The sequence below is a fragment of the Argentina anserina genome, chromosome 2, assembly GCF_933775445.1.
Source record: "Argentina anserina chromosome 2, drPotAnse1.1, whole genome shotgun sequence".
Taxonomy (NCBI): Eukaryota; Viridiplantae; Streptophyta; class Magnoliopsida; order Rosales; family Rosaceae; genus Argentina; species Argentina anserina.
The window spans coordinates 28914324-28931383 of record NC_065873.1 but is presented as its reverse complement, the minus strand read 5'-3'; the positions used below and the strand labels follow the sequence as shown (position 1 = coordinate 28931383).

The following is a 17060-nucleotide window of genomic DNA, read 5'->3' as shown; positions in this document are numbered from 1 at the left end:
TGGTTTTCCAAATCTTCCGCAACTACCACATTGAGATCAAACAGTACTTTGGCCACTGCTGGTGTTGATGCAGATTCAACACAAGTTGCTTCTTGATTTAGATCAAACCCACGGCTTGAAATCTTTTCTTCTTTCTCTGGTTGAGCTGCTTCAATAATTTGAGAAGGTTCAATCACTTCAGAAGGTTTTGTTTCTTTGGCAGCTTCAATCACCTGGGAAGACTTTGTTTCTTGAGTTGCTTCAGTCCCTTGAGAAGATTTTGCTTCTTGAGCTATTTCGCTCGCATCAGAAGGTTTTTTTTCATCAGCTCCCTTGACTGTTTCAGAAGGTATTGAATCTTGTGGTGCTTTCATCTGTCGAGGAGTTTTTGGTATCATGTTGCTCTCTATATCAAGATTTACATCAACAGAATGACCTTGTTCTGTAGCTGCTTTCGTTGGTGAAATCTCTAGAGGGTGATCATCCGTCGAGTTCTTCTGGTCTCCTTTCTCCAAAGCCTGCGTTTTGACGTTCTCCTCAGCCATGACTAAAGCTTGCAACTCAATGTTCTTATCTGCCATGGCTTTGTCAAGAACAAAAAAAAACAATCTGAGTTTAGTTTTCAGCGGACGAAGTGAAAACAAAGAGATTGAGGGAGATGAAGTCTTGGAAGACAAAGAATTATTAATACATATACTAGAATTCAGATTCCTCTTTGTAAAGGATTTTGATCTCCCACAAAGAATAGGATAAGTTTTTCCCACAAAGAAAATCATGCAACAGGCCTTGAGCTTCAACCTAGGTAATTGTAGAGACTCTTGCCTTTGTAAAGAGTTCTGGTTTTGAGAAAAAACTAATGTCCAGAACTACTACGCTTGATTTGTGTTTCTATGGTGTGTTGGAAGATGGTGGAAATCTTACAAGGAAAATCATGATGATCGGATTGATATTCTGACATTATTTTCCTGATTTGAATAGAAAACTAACTATAGCGATACAATTTGGTTATTCCTATAAGGAAACCAAGTCCGAAATACATTTATAACCTACCTAATCTGTTTCAGTAATAATCTCAGATGTATCAAATTATGGATTCACCACTTTTTGTTACCTCAAATCCCAATAGGAGCCGGATCCTCAATGATAAAATCAGTAGACTTAATTAATTTTGAAAACATCTGCAGATATCATATTCAAAACAAAATGTTCTGAAGTACTGATATGAAATCTTAATATTTGAGTTTCAGTACATCGATGGACGATGGCCAATTTTAAACACCCTGGACTTGGAAGAAATTTCTTCAATACATATCTTGGCGAAAGTCGCTCTTTTTACTAAAATACAAGTCTGTTGCAAGAGACGCTCTAATTCCGATGCATTAAGCAATTCAAAACAGCGGCAACAGATCAAAATAGCATATATACCACGAGCATTTTGATTGATTTATTGCTGCATAATTAAAAAGAAACAGTTAAACCAAGTTATCACTTGGCTTAAGTTTACGAGTAAAATCCACAAGGAAATTGAGAGATACATCCTCCCGCAGATGCATCCGCCGAAAACTACTGCTAGATTCTTAGTCAGATGATAATACTACTAAAAACTGAAATACTATGAAGGAAGGAAGAAACATAAACTAGCTAGACTCCACCTCGGAGAGGCCATTCTCCAAGGCTGTAACCAGCTTCTTAAAATAAGTTCTGGTCACATTTGTCAATTGTATGAGCCTTAGCCGGTATTCCGAGAACTTTTCCAACGGGGTCCAATCATTGACATAATCTCTAATCTCAGTCTCAGCACAGTGGTGAAGCCTCTCCAGACTGTGCTCTGCTTGGCCCTGCAAGTACTCAAACAGATGCCGCTTCTTCTCATATTTACTTTCCTCAGGTATGTAATAACCATATGCATAGGTCCATTTAATCACCTGTCTACATTCAATGATCTGTTTCCATGCCTCTGTAATGAACTCGAAATCATTAGGCTGGCAAGATGAACGAAATGATTTGCTAACAAGGTTCATAATGTGCACTGTTTGCGCCTTATGCAATGACTCGACAGCTTTATTCTTTGAAGCTTGATTGTTTGCCCAGCGCATGTAATAATGATTGTACCTCTCTAAAGTCAGCTTTAGCCTCTTCCTCTCAATTTCACTCTGACTCTCCTTTGCAGATTGTTTTGCAGCTCGATTGAAACTATTGCATTTGCAACCAAGTGGCCCAAGACATAACCAGCAAAAGTGATGCCCACAAGGTGGACTGCATCTCATGTGATTACACCCATTGTTCTTCTCAATCGGTGTTTTGCACTTGGGACAGGGCTTCGTATTAACCACAATCCATTGTGCATTCTGAGAATCATCCTTGTTCTTCAAGATCCACTTTCTCACAGTGGCGCACTCAACGGGACTATGAACCTCCTCGACGCAATTCCAGCAGAAGCTATTTGCACAAATGCAAGAAACATCATAACAGCTTCCATTTCCAGTCAAATCTTCATCAAACACTTTGATAGCATACTCACAGTCAGGAGCAGGGCACCACTTCATCTGCTTATGATTTTCAACATAAGATCTCAGAAGATAGCGGTTATACCTCTCAATCTCATTATCATGTTGATTTTTCAACACATTCCTGATCAAATCCTGATCAACTGCTGCACTACAAGATGGTACAGGACATCTCAGCATCAAACATCCCGTCCCATCGTTAAATGACGTGCTAATATAACCTGTCCAACAATCTTTACAAAAAGGATGACCACAAGCAGCAGAGAGAACAGCACATTCAGCTGATTGATCGTTTGAATAGTCATGGTCATCAAAACATATTCCGCAATTGACACTACCTAATCGATGCAATACTACCGGCTCCCTCAACAAGCCGGCTGTTTCTCGGACTTTGTCTTCATCAGAAAACCATTCATCCTGCAGTCTATTCACCCACCAATTATAGTGACATAGTAGGAAGCATGCAGCAGATCTCGATATGGATAAGACAGTAGAGACTCCTGCAATATCATCCTCCTGAAGTTGGCTAATTTCTCCTACTCGCAGGACAGTATAACTCTGCGACCGAGACTGATTATCCACAGAGAATACATTACTCTTTGTATCTACTCCTTTCACATAGTTAGAGTCATCATCCGAGCTTACTTCATCTTCCAACAAACTAGAGTCCTCGCTAGCAATACTTCCACTGCTGTTGTTCCTTTTCATGATGCAAGTCTCTTTCTCGTGGTCCTATAAAAATCCCAATTAGGTTGCAATCTTATAGCAATATCAAGTGGGAGTCTATCAGCAAGCTTACAAAGCACACACTACCAGAGTAATCAAAATTCAATTGTGAATCTTCCTAACCAAGTAGGGTAATTTTTCTCTTCATAGTTAAGTACAATTGAGAATTCAATTGTAAATTTTCAGTTTTTCACCCAGAAACCATGAATATATAGCACAATTAAGTAAAAGATTCATAATTTAACCAAGTCCTGCAGAAGAAATTCGAACCTTAACCAAAAGACATCACGGTAAAATCTATAGTACAACTACGATCACCACCATGAACTAAAAATCAATAATTACAATCACCAAGAAGACAAAACCAGAAAGACAGAAGAGAATAAACAAAACAGAACTCGGGGGGTGGTACAGTAAACACAAACATAAAATATTCCGTACACGACCAGAAGTCCAGAACGACCATGATCGACGAAACACAAACATCAGAGTCCATACCTTAAAAAACCAATTATCCTAGAATAAGCGATCAGTTGAATCTACAACTTCATCTTCTTCATGCAACCAGGAATCGCAAACAACAACAAAAAATAAAACAGAGGACTCACCGCGCTTCACAATCCAACTTCGGATCTGAACAATTGGATTTAAAGGATCAGGCTTTGAGAAATGAGAATTGTTTGTAGGGGAGAGATCAAGTTATCAATTTAGTGCAAAAAGGGGGTGGAAGAGACTTGGAGGAACAGAGGAGGACGTAGAAAGCAAGAGTTTCATCCCTAAACCCGAATTTTATCCCTACTTCCATTAAACTCATTTTTATACCGTAATTTAGGGATTAAATAAATAACTTATCTATACAGTGAAAATGATTGATTAATTAAATGTAAAATAGGAGTTACACTTCATTTTTAAAAATAAAAATAAAAGGGGGGTTAAATTTAGTTTGACTGAAAAAATTACAGTGAGGTTAATTTATTGTGTTTGATATCCTTAGTGACCTTGAACACTATGCAAAGATCTAATTCATTCACTCTATCTAATTTCAGATCACGGTGAATTGCTGATTAAAGTCAGTTAATAATACATCATCAACTCCACCTACAGTACATATAGTGGCCACATGAACTGGCTCCTTGCTTTAGTTTGAATTGACATTACTAGTTTGTTTGAAATATATATATCAAGCTTAGATTACAGGTTCAATCAAGCCGAGACCACCTCAACAATGCAACAGCAGCAGCCTAGTTACATGTCTTTACAACATAGTGGGGTTCATCCCTTGCATTGCAGCAGCACTGTTTAGAAGCTTCATTCCCTCTTCACTCATCTGCTGAACTTCTTTTGGCGAAAGGATTCTGATGCAGCGCACACACCCCACAAATTCCCTGCATTTTTCAAGTAACAGGCATCAGTAATTGCTTGTTCAAATGCTACAAAATAGCAAGAGAAGGCTTACTTACTCCCAAGGATCATCGCCGACAAGTAGAACATCGTTTTCATAGTCCACATAAACTAACTTCCACCCTGAACCTCTTGGGTCGTTAAGCAGGCCTTCCAGCCCAAACATGAATTCGATTCCGGAACATAGTTCCCCATAGTTTGTGTAACTAGTAACATCAATTGATCGACCAACAGATCCTGCCTTTTGAACCTGTCAGCCAAAATTCCAAGTCAATCACCATACATTCAAAAATTTGCAGGTAATAACAGTTATAATTGTAAATTGCGTACCTTGGTGTAAGTTCTCACGGGTGGAACCACTTGGTGCCAAGAGCTATTCTGCAGTAGACTGCTGTCATCAAGATCAACATTGCTCGAGGATGTACCACCCGAGTTGTCTGCCAGTTCTTGCCTAGAGAAAGCCTGAGAATCCCCTAGGCTTGCAGAGGTAATCTGAGACTGAAGATCTTGACTTGAGCTCAAGTTGCCAACCAAACATTCAGAAGGATTCTGAAAGTTGGCATGCTTTAGTTTAGAGAACTCATCAATTATGGTGCTTGTAGCAGAAGGGTCTGCGACAATATTACTCGCACCATTACCAATATCAACAGAGGGGCAACCATAAACCCCATTTTGGTTGTTGCTCTCATCAGACAAATCTCTCAGACTGCATGAGTTGGGAATAGAGTTGAAGGTGGATGGGTCTTGTTGGGAAGAAGTGAGCTGTTCAACTGGCGGTAAAATCCTACTGAGGCTATTGTCCCACATTTCCTGACCCATAGAAGCTAGGGAAAAATTATTTGCTTCAGTTAAAACGGATGGAGAGTCCTGCAACCCATACGCAGACAGAGGCCCTGGTGATCTCATTATCCCAGCAAAGGGTTGGTAAAACATGCATTCATCATTGTCTAGGGTTGGAAGTGAACCATTTGTGCTATTAAAATCTGACTGGGGTAGATCAGTTTGTTGGGAGTGGTAGAGTAATGATTCCATAGGTTGCTGCATAGGCCGTGGGCTAGTTATTTTGCCCTGGTTCTGGTTGCCAAATGCATGGGTATAAGGGCTACTAGCAATCCCGGCTGCCAATTTTTCCTCATTGCCCTGTCCTGTAAAGCTCAACTGGCTGATCTGATCGGTTGAAAGATCAGTTTCTAACTTTGCCTTGTCAATGTTAGGTCCAACTGGTGTCTGACTTCCAAACTTAGCTGTGGCGTTCAACTGGGGAGGGTTTTGACTCTGCTGAGACATACCTTCAGAACAGAAAGCCAGATTCTTTTGGTTCATTTTTCCCTGCATGGCTTGCATATCTTCTAATGTACCAGTATTAGCAGCTGATTCTTGTTGTAGAGCAGATAAAGTTCCAGCCTGGCTGACAAGTTGAGGTTCTAGCAGCATACTAACTAGCTGTTCAGAACATAGATTTGACATTGGGTATGGAAGAGAGTTCATGTTTCCAATCTCCGGAACCCGGATATAAGGTCTTTTAATCATATTGCCCCACTCAGTTTCTGCAGCTGATAGCAAGAGAAAATCATAAGAAAAACATGCAACAAGCTTGCCTGCTGAAAAACAAAACAGAGAATACTTACTCAAGTATCCAGCGTGAAATGGACGTTTAAGACTCGAAGTCAGGGAAGGAAATATGAAAAGACTTTCAGGAGTCTCAACTTCCCATGAGCTGACTCTATTCTGTTTATCACAACAGCCTGGCTCATCCCACTCTACCTATTAATCATGGAAGCCTATAAGAATCAACTGTTGAACTAGCAAACCTATAAAACAGAACCCATATGCTACTGTTCATTCTTGATAAGAGCTTAGCAGATGCAATTGACAAAAAACCCAAAGATGCTATAAGCTACCTGAAGGTTTCGCCACTTGGAACCAGGCCATCTCAGTGGATCGAGATCGCTAATGTTAACTATTGTACCCATATATCTGCACAATTTAAAGGTGGAACTTATTGGCTTATGCTAAATTAAGCAAAATGAGCATTCCATTAATTTATAATGATGTATCAAGCAGAAAAATTGATTTAATGTAGAACTTACCTGCGCTTGCTGGACTCCTCTGTCTCAAACATCATTCCAAACCTCATGCCAACTGACAGTTGGGTCCCATATAGAGCCTTTTGGAATTTGATCAAAGGTATAACAAACTCTGAAGGGCATGCCCTACAATTCAGTAAGAATAGGAGTACAGTCGATTTAAGTAAAGATACGTAAAAGAAAATTATATCTTTAACTAGGTGAATGAGCAGGCATCATCCAAACCTTGGATTGTAGAATATAGTGAATGGACTTCGATTAGCAGCAGCATGAGCTGCTTCAGCAAGGACACCAATATGCATGCTATCAGCAGATAGAACTGACGATGGTAACATGGTCTGCTGACGATTTGCTCGCCTTATGCCAACCATCAGCTGCGACTTCTCATCCCTAGTAATAGTAACAGCAATATACCCAACAGTAAATTGGTAAGTAGCACCATAATGACAAAATCCAATGCATGATGTGTTCATTAACAGGCATTCTAAAGAAAAAAATTGATGATTAGAAAAAGAATAGAGATTCTTAACATACAAATATACCATATCCGATATTATTTAGAAAGATTAAACCAAGATTAGTATCTAGGATGAACCCCATGTTACTCAAATTTATAAATTTACAGCATCATGACTAAGCACCTTCCTCAATTAATGCAACACTCTAAGTAACATCTGTGACTAGCACTCTAACATCATGCAGCAGGTCTTAAATCCTATCATACATAGGTTTATGCCAGATATTTCTGTCGGAAAAAAACGTTAAAGCCAACTAAACTTCACAACAATACAGCAAACATGTCATACTATTTACCCGGAGGTTCTTCCATCCACCTAGTGGAGGTTCACCTCATATTTACTAAAGGCAAGTGTTACACTTGCAGACATGTGAATGTTCATGGGGTGAATACAAAAATTTTCGCTATTTACCTGATAAATAGCACAGAATCACCTGCTTTAAGCCTCTTTGTGCCAACAAACAAACTCCAACCAGTTGTGAGAAGGTGGCGCTTAGGTTGGCCTACATGCACGGACAAAAATAGGATAAGCTCACGGGAAACAGAGTAATATTCTAGCAGCTGCCTTCCACCAATCAAGTTCAAATTAAGGTACTCACTGAAACTAAAATATAAAAGCATCTAAAGCATTCTCACCGCGGTAAATGTGGCGAAATGTCCAGGTACTATCATGCAAGTCTCGGACAACAAGTTCTTGGGTTGGCGGTTGCATTGTGAAATCCTGGCAAAAGTTACAACGAATATGCAAAATATCAATGATCCTCTATTCTAATAAAGCATGAAAAGGTTCTGTTGGCAAGAGGAGTGAAAGAACTCACCAAGGGAGGAAATAGCTTTTCAGCTGCCCTCCGTGGCACAGAGAAACCACCATGTGTGCTTGTATCACTTGCAGTCAAAATTTTGCAGAAAAACTCACTTGGATGCTTGCTAGGCTTCAGTCCAAAGTCTGGTACAGGGAAAACATCTTTTTCCTGATAAAACAGTATGTTAGTTGGAAGATGCTCGATCAAACACGCACCAACTAAATCGTTAACAGTGGAATGAAATGTATTAAGCTTGAGGCACAAATAATAGTCGCAAAACTTACAGAATTGACTGGTTTAAGACACATTTGTGTGAAGATCTCATCAGTTTCTTTGTCTGCCTGTAAAACATGAGAAAAGGGTTAAACACATAAGTTCTTACAAACATTGATTAAGGCAGATACAGAACAAGTGTAAAATCGACCAAACACAACATACGTGCAGCGTAACATTCTGAACTTGGCATAACAACTGAGACGGGAGATTTGGATAGTTGGGAATTTGCGAGGTTGCCATTCTCTTTGTGGAAACTGCCACCTGCATTATCATGCCAAGCACTCATCAGTTTACTCAAACAGAAACGAATAAACAGAAACGGATCAACTTCGGCACACTGAAAAATACAAAGAGTGCTCCCACCGAACCTGAGTAGTACAAACAACAGTCATGATACTACTAATCTGTTCCTCCTTTTATTTTGACTTTACACTTCAAATTTAAGTCAACACTCATAAGCTGATGAAAAACTGACGAGGAATCTAACCTGTTCACTGTGTCCCTGAGGGAAGTAATAAGCAAGGCTCCCCACTTGAGGCAAACAAACAAGTGGACCGGCGCAGGCATGCCATAACTCGGTATTTATGGCCTTCCGGGACCCTGAAAATAAATAAGATCATATATAATTAAGCTCAATATTTAATGACATTCTGCTAAAATTAAATACCGCACACTTTAATTTATGAACATCACTATTACATGTACTTAAAAATCTGGTTCACCCTTAACTTCAAAATTCAATTTTCATTAACAGAAAACATTACAGCCCAAATTCAAAAATTAAACCAAGAAAACAAATAACAAAAAGAAGCAGGGAAGAAGGGAACAAACCAGAATGATCCTGCAGTTCTTTCAACAACTTCATCTCTTCCAGAATACTAGACTGTCCTCCACTAAGCAACCCTCCTCCAATCCTCATCTTCTCCTCTATTATTACTCGTCCTGAACCAAAAGAATTCACCTTTCACATCTCCAATGCAAACCCGGAACCCAAATACACAAAAGCCGCTCACTTCCGGCCAAGAAACCTCTCATATTGTTTTCCCCTGAAAACTCCAAAACCTCCTCTGACTGTGACCCAGCTTAGCTTTGTCCCATATTCCCTTCCAATATTTACACCCCACCCATTTCTGAGAATCCCATAAAACAAACAATCCAATCCAACCCAACCAATCTAACAACACAATGCAGAAGAGGGGGAGGACACAGAAAGCACAAGCCTTTCGAATCCAACCAAAACCAAGGAACAAAACCTGCACAAAGTTCTCCTTTTTCTCCAAGTGGGGCTTTGCTTCACCTCCAGCTTTGCCTCACCTCCTCCTCCTCCTCCTCTTCCCATCCCATCACTAGTCTCGCATCAAAGGCACGCCGACCAAAGCAATATAGCTCACAATCGAGTACTTGTTTCTCTCTCTCTCTCTCTCTCTCTCTCTCTCTCTCTCTCTCTCTCTCTCTCTCTCTCTCTCTCTCTCTCCCCAAAAGAAACAGACCTTTCAATGAACCACCCCACTTCTGTTCTCTACACAATAAACAACAGCTCCCAACTCTTTCTCTCTATCTCTCTATCACTCTCTATAAACACAAAGAAAGAAAAGTAAAGTCTCTCTCTTTGCTTTGAAACTGGAAAAAAAGAGTGCATGCTCCAATCCTACGCACACACTTTCTGTATAGGGATGATTCCGTTGCAGCTTTAAACTGTTCCCGAATATTATTTATGACAAGAACTAAATAAATAACTCAAAAATATGTTTCATGTTATTTTTTCAGCAATGTAATAAAGAAAACTGATAGCTAAGGCAGAGCAGAACCAAATGAACACGAAAACAGTTCAGTGAGCTATAGCTCAGAGTTACCTCCAAGAAAATCTAATTTAAACAAAATATATATATATATATATGAAAATATGAATAAAAAGATTGGGAAGGAATGTCACGCATTTAAATTTAGGAGGATTTTGCAGGGTCCTAGTCTTCGCCAGCTTTTGTGTTTTTCACTTTTTCCACAGCTACTAACATTTTTCTACTTATTACTTTATTTATTTTTAAATTTATTTAGTTTATTTTGGGAAATAAAGAAAAGCTACTTTCCGAGGCTTGTGTAATAGCGTCTGGTGTTTTTGACTGATCAGCCATGCGCGCTGTTCACGACAAAAATGAGAACAGAGAAGGAGCACGTTAACCGGGTTGACACGTGTCGGATTTCTGTATGATCCGTCGCGGCGCCGCTTCTCCATTTCACACGTCTGTTCTCTTAATTTATCGAATCCTCATCTCCATCGAGATTTATTATACACTAACATGCATTTTTCCTGCACATTAACCCATGAGTTCATCAAATCTTATAATAACATGATATTATCTTCACATGAATATTGTATAGGATTAGATGATTAATCTGCTAATCAAATATGACATTGGACATGAACAGATAGTAGCAATTTGATTATATGGGGAATCTGTTTTACATGTATGCAAAATAGTTCAATTAAATTTAGTTGAATTATTATGATAAATTGTTTACATTGTTGTTGACTTTCAATATCTGATAAGTTGCTAGCTTGTAGCATAAAAAGAAAAACATTTTTTTTGCAGCTGTCTATACTTGAAACATACGTGTGTAACCAGTACTAACAATTGATATTCATAAGATGAATATAACGCCTGGCAAATAACTCACATAAAATAAAGTTCATAAGTTAATTTCTCATTACAAACCAAGTCTAAGGTAACAAGCACCGGTGGTGGAATGTCTCTCTACAAAGTTCGGACATGATGGTACTTATTCTGAAATTATAGTTATTGAATTCGAAATCATGTTGGAACTTAGTACCTAATATATGATGTATAAGTTGCTTAACAGTTAAAACAATCCAACTGAAAAAGTGCTTGAAAAACGCCCTATTCTAATGTTTCAGCTTATCTCATTAAAAGAATTTGTCAACTTAATTTAAGAAGAAGATATTATTTCGAAGAAGGCACTAACCCACTCATCCAAATATGCATGCATATATTTGTACATTATAGTACGTCCCGTTTTGTATATAGTTGAGTCCACTTTGGACTTTATGATTATAAAGGTGGGTCGGTCCACATCACTTATAGTTTTATCTTCATGACTATAAGACTTTAAATTGGAAATTGATATATATTCAATTTGGTAGGCGTATCATGTATGTTTGGACTTTTGGAGGATCCACTAAGAAAAAGGGGTGTCACGTCTCCAAATTAGATGGCTCATGCCTTATACAAGATCATGATTTGTAAATAGTAATATCGGCGGATCATCAGTGTGATAGTCAGATAGAAGTGAACTCAAGTAAGAACACTATATATAAAAAATCATCTTTAGAGTTTGAATTAACCTAAACAAATCACCGTTAATAACATAAAAGACAACCGGCGAAAATCAATTACATAGAAATTGCGAGACATGGACCCGCCACTCTTTGCTTGATTGGTTCGATCAGGATTCAGGAATTGGCTAGCTATGCGATGTCGTTTAGTGATCAAAGAGGTCCGTTTGACGCAGAAATCGAGCTGCACCTATTGGATGGAGTAGCACTGTGTTCAACGGCGTTGGAACTTAAAACTCTCACCGTTTTATCGACTTAATTCATAGCGTCACTTTGATAACCTCAAATTTATCTGTACATCCCAATTACCTCTATATCTTATACAAGTGTCACGCATGCATTTGTATATCATCATCAGAAGGGAAAATTATCGAAATGAAAGATATGAAGGAGAATTGGTAACACATTGTGTGAATCTAAGATCAACAATGCGACGACATCCTCTGAAATATGTTTAATCCAATTCTAGATCTTCAACATGTATCGCACTCTCTCCGGTCTTAATTCAACTGATAAATAGGCTAGCGCGCTAATAGAGCCAAAACTATGCTTAGTATTTAGTAGATAGAGAAGATTCTAATTAACTATGTGACCCAACACACTAGTAAAGATCAAAGTTCGTGCACATTTATAACTTATAAGATTAGTGCACAACCGAGAATGCACCAATCTTATGTGAAATTAGCTACTAGAAGATAATAGAATGTAGTAGCTGCCCTAGACTTCATCCACACAACATGGTAAGATTTGTTTTCTTTCTTGTCATATGACTACTCTGACAAACCCACTAGCTAACATAAAACTCACTGAAGTGTATATTGCTAAGCGTGGAGTTGGTAACAAGGTAATCACCACAGCATTGGTGACCAAATGGGTCGGTCGGGTGAGGGTGCGAACTTTAGAGAGCAAGCAAATGATTAAGGTTGGTATTGACATTATAACCTATCATGGTGACCCAAAACAAGAGGACTAAAATTAGAGCATTTAACCATAGTAAAATTAGAAACGAGAGTACGCCCAAAATAACATATGACGTGGTTTTGGAGTGGGGGTGGGGGTCCGCACCCGTGGATTGGAGAGTGATAATTGAGAGCGAAGGAACCCAAAAAAAAAAAAAAACAGAGAATGGAATGAAGGGGACATAGAAGCAGTAGTGTGTGTAGGGAAGTGAGGAGACAATTGGCTCTGAAATATTATCATTATGCATATTTTGTCATATAGTCTTCTCTCTGGTCTCTAATTTCTATACTCTAATTAGCTACTTTTTGGGTTGATGGGCCGAGATTCCAGGCAGCTTTAAGGGCTTTTTCAGATTGATAAAAGGGCCTTTATTTGGCATCTGATCCTCATTATACTCATTGATGATCTAATACATTAGAGCTTTTGAGCTTGTTCTATTTTGAATGGTATTTTTTTAAGCTACTGAAATATGGTATGACAATTAGCATTGCACAACAAGTACGAGAGGAACTCTCACTTACGAGTACTGATTGTACGCTCACTTACAAGTACTGTATAACAGGCCACTCGATTAAATGGTTAATATTGATGTAATTGAAAGGAATATCGAGCTTCCTAGTCGGGAGTATCATATTTGTTGAACTGATTAGTTGAATAGTTGTCAATGTGGCTGGCACAGGGAATCTATATGGACCACTCTGGCATTCTTTTCTCCAGTGACATTATGGTGGGAATCAAATTTTTTTTTTTGGGTCAATTGTGGGAATCAATTTCCTTCAAGAGAAATACATGCAAAGTCCAAACATTGGATTCTTTCAAAAAAGAAAAATATTGGACCTGAATGCCTGATAACCATTTTGAAGTGGTAAAAACGAACTTTCATTTGCGGGCTTAATGTTACTGTCTGAGAGCCCACATAACAAGCCTAATGAAGCCCAAGCGCACCCAGAATGATCACCCAGCGGAGAAAACGTTATGGTGTTCGCTTCGTAAATGGTAAGCGCCAACTTCATGCCAGGAGTTAAAGGTTTCATCGGCTGACACAGGTACTGCCATAAATGGTTTAACATCCTCTAAACAGTAAAGAGTTGTATACTGCTTCTTGGTTTTTTATCACTAGGTACTTTCCTGTAGGATGACTGATGTTTGACACTAAGAATTTGGACACTAGGAAGCTGCAGTTTCTGTTCAGTGAGATATTCGACCAAGTCATCAGTAGGTGCTGGTCAAAACTTCAACATCTTAGATACGAAGCAAAGTCATGTTAGGTACCTTAATTTCCTTGTCCTTCTAGGTAAGTATTACATGATATCCCTTAATGCTTTCAGTGGTTGAGTGCAACTTAATTGGTATATACAATTACCAAGTATTAACCTTTGTCAGCATCTTGTTATTGAAACAAAACTGCAGCCATGTGGTGCACTGTACAACTATTTGACTGGTCTGTCATGGTAGCCTCGTTGATATGTTTGTAGTTACTGTATATGCTACGAAATAATTATGCTAGCTTAAGAAGTATTCCGAATCATTATGAACTCTGAGCTGGACCTAGAGACAAATGGTCATGTATCATCAAGATTTGAACTGAAAAAGCAGAATGAATGATGGGATGAGTGCGGTGGGGGCTCGCCGTCCCAGCTCAATGTCTTAGTCGTAAAGTGGGTTTGGAGTTTGTAGGACAGACTGCATTCTCTATCCTGGAACTAAGCCTTAGTTAATTGGAGTAGTCTATTAGCTAATAGCTAATCCTTGGTGACAGAAGTTTTGAAGCACATGGTAATGGAAGAGTTTTGTATTTGCATCTTTTTTCGTATCATCAATTTACAACTCAGGAGCAATTTGTTGATGTAATTATATTTGTGAATTAGTAATATGGCTGCCATCAGAAGACAGTAACATATATACGAATCTCAAACAAGAGTTAGAGTAAATCTTCAGGGTAGAGTCAGGATTGCTTGGCAACTTTTGGTCTTGATAGGTCTCCCATCTCTAAGTTATGAGGCTAAACATCAGATTTGGTATGGATGGATATCAATATCATACAAGATCATGGACTATTTATCATCAGAGCGGCGCACTAACGGGAATTTGCTCAAGTTCTCTGAATATTTGCAACATGATATGTTTTCTTTTGCTGTCTATACACAATCGGTTCATAATTTCCAGAAAGAAAATAGTTCAGTTTGGCACCGAGCTTCTTTTGTTGTTTTCTAATCATGTTCTTCAGGATCTATGAACCTGATGTCCTTCTACTGTAATCATTTGTGTCAAGGGGCAACATCTAGTGTATCTTCATCTTGATGGTATTTTGAAAACCCCTTTTGAGAATTAGGTATATATGCTGCACACGCATCTCTGTTTTACACTGTTTTTTATCTCTATCTGCCAGTATCTGGTATCAATCTAAGGTCTTGCACATTAAAGGCCTTCCACTATTTCTCTTTTCTTTCTTTTTTCTTACAATAATGCAAGCATTTGATTTCTTCTCCCCAAAGAGTGATAGGTTCAATTCACATTAGCACATTACTATAAGGCAAACCATGTTAGTACTTTCTCTGGCTTTGTTTTGTATGATCTTTTATATATATTATGTCTTAAAAGTACATCTCTCGTTAGATTCTTAGTGGGGCTGTATCCCAAATTTGAATTCAATGAATTTGTAGTCGCTACAGCTATATTAAACGCAGATGTCAAATACCTAGTCATTTGGACTTGAAATATATACCATTTTATTTTGCTTGTAAGCTGTAGCTTATTAAAAAAAATATGGAAGACACCTACAGTTGGGTTTGTCAATCATTTTCATGAGGATGTGGGTGTTTAAAAGTACATTTCATTTGCACCATGTACTTATGATTGGAATTGCATCTTCAAGTATGGGTAGCTAATAAAATAACATACGCAAAGACCCTTATAGTTATAGTAGAATCATTATCGGATCACCATCATTGTCTGGTATGGGGCTTCTATCAAAAACAGCCCACACTACCTATAGGCCTTGTAGTTCATCCATTAAAGATTCATATAGTTTTAGGCCCTCTCATTTATCTCTTAATATTTTTTTTCTTCTTATCGATCTAAATCTGAAAATAAGTAATCAAAAGTTCAAAACTTATTTGTAAGTATCAACAGATTACCAATATTTGGCCTATATTTCAACTATTTTTCGATACTATTATCGACATTCTATACTTATAACTGATATGAGCATATAGCTGCACCTGTATTCAAAACCTATTATCAAAAAAAGAAAGAGATTTACAGATTTATATTATGAGTAATGTATATATGAAAGGGCAAAAGTGGTGGGAGAAGATGGGGTTTTCAGGTTGGTGAATGATTCTCAGCTCCATCCAACTCCCATGTGAGCCGTTGTTTTCTAAATGGAGAAGAAGACAGAAAGGGTCGTGACAAAGTCTCCCACATATTCCGGCAATTGTAACATGCTCTTCCCTTGCTAATATGAAACTCTTATTTTCTTTCTCCTTTCTTCTTTCATCATGAAATTGGCTGCTAGTTAGTTAGTCCATTTAGGCATACTTACACCATGTGTGGAGCTGCATTCAGTCATTAACTTATAATCTCCGTGTTTCTTAACCTTTCATTATCTGACTTCTAATCTTCCTCCATGTTACGAGTTGTGTTACAAAGATTTTGTTCATGATTCAATTGGCAGATGTTGCGTATTTGTTATTCATTTGAAGTAGTACGTCTACCTAGATACATCAAGAACCTGATCGAATCCATTTTAATTTGATATTGGATATGATCTATTAGGTTGATTTGATCATAATTTTCTGATACTAATCAACTGCAGTGAGGAACTAACAACCAAATCTTATAGCTAAATCATGCTAATCATTTTCAATCATCATTTGTTGTATTTAGAATTTAACTACAAATGATTAAGGGTTGAGTAATTTTTCTTGTGCCTACCTCTTCACCCACCACATTTTGTTCCTCACTTAATCTTGTCACTAGAAGCATGTATTTAAAGGATCACTAGAAGCATGTATTTAATTCTCATCGTATATTGAGTCTATGACCATCCTAGCTCAGAGAGGAATATGTCAAAGGCAGTTAGAAGAATCAAAGTTCTTAGACAGCTAGGAATCTTTGTTTTTTCAAAGCCTCTAGAATAAGTTCTCATATTCAGAAAAGTTTCTACCTCCTGCACTATTGTATATCATCAGAAATGTTATCTTCTCTAATCTCAGTAATCTGTCAGATTGGCTAGCTAGCTAGGTTATCAGTTAGTTCCAGACTTATATTCAATTGGCTCGGGTGGATGTCCAGCGGTGCTCTAGAGCATTGTTGTTCTCTACTCTCAAGTGCAATCTAGCTAACTGTGTATAATATATACTAGTACTTTTACCATTATGCATGTTGAACAAATCCAACTTTTGAAGATAGAAATCATATCAAACAGATCACTATAGCATTACAAAATTT

At 38.0% G+C, this 17060-nt stretch overlaps 2 protein-coding genes across 3 annotated transcripts; both read right to left on the bottom strand.

The window, feature by feature from the left end:
- Positions 1–1401: 1401 nt before the first annotated feature.
- LOC126783043 (probable E3 ubiquitin-protein ligase ARI8) lies at positions 1402–3979 on the bottom strand. Of its 2 annotated transcripts, none has more exons than XM_050508424.1 (2): positions 3711–3979; positions 1402–3218 (listed from the first exon to the last, which is right to left on the bottom strand). In XM_050508424.1, the coding sequence occupies exon 2, from the start codon at positions 3192–3194 to the stop codon at positions 1617–1619; it is 1578 nt and encodes a 525-aa protein (XP_050364381.1). In that variant the 5' UTR covers positions 3195–3218; positions 3711–3979; the 3' UTR covers positions 1402–1616. The 2 variants fall into 2 exon arrangements, with proteins under 2 accessions (XP_050364381.1, XP_050364380.1); XM_050508423.1 differs by having other exon boundaries at positions 3821–3979.
- Positions 3980–4230: 251 nt separating this feature from the next.
- On the bottom strand, positions 4231–10100 carry LOC126782002 (auxin response factor 5). Its single transcript, XM_050507143.1, has 14 exons — positions 9128–10100; positions 8784–8896; positions 8459–8557; positions 8305–8361; positions 8036–8188; positions 7854–7938; positions 7630–7720; positions 6926–7090; positions 6704–6826; positions 6515–6590; positions 6242–6377; positions 4944–6166; positions 4673–4863; positions 4231–4597 (listed from the first exon to the last, which is right to left on the bottom strand). Exons 1-14 carry the CDS (start codon positions 9213–9215, stop codon positions 4468–4470), a joined length of 2730 nt encoding a protein of 909 aa, XP_050363100.1. The 5' UTR covers positions 9216–10100; the 3' UTR covers positions 4231–4467.
- Between the last annotated feature and the right edge of the window lie 6960 nt (positions 10101–17060).

Bases quoted from the DNA above. Each gene is read 5' to 3' on its own strand.
- LOC126783043 (XM_050508424.1), bottom strand. From the start codon at position 3,194: ATGAAAAGGAACAACAGCAGTGGAAGTATTGCTAGCGAGGACTCTAGT.
- LOC126782002 (XM_050507143.1), bottom strand. From the start codon at position 9,215: ATGAGGATTGGAGGAGGGTTGCTTAGTGGAGGACAGTCTAGTATTCTG. The intron at 7,091-7,629 runs GTAAATAGCGAA...TACTATTACTAG, and splicing joins GATTCTGTGCTATTTATCAG to GGATGAGAAGTCGCAGCTGA. The intron at 4,864-4,943 runs GTACGCAATTTA...TTTGGCTGACAG, and splicing joins CCGTGAGAACTTACACCAAG to GTTCAAAAGGCAGGATCTGT.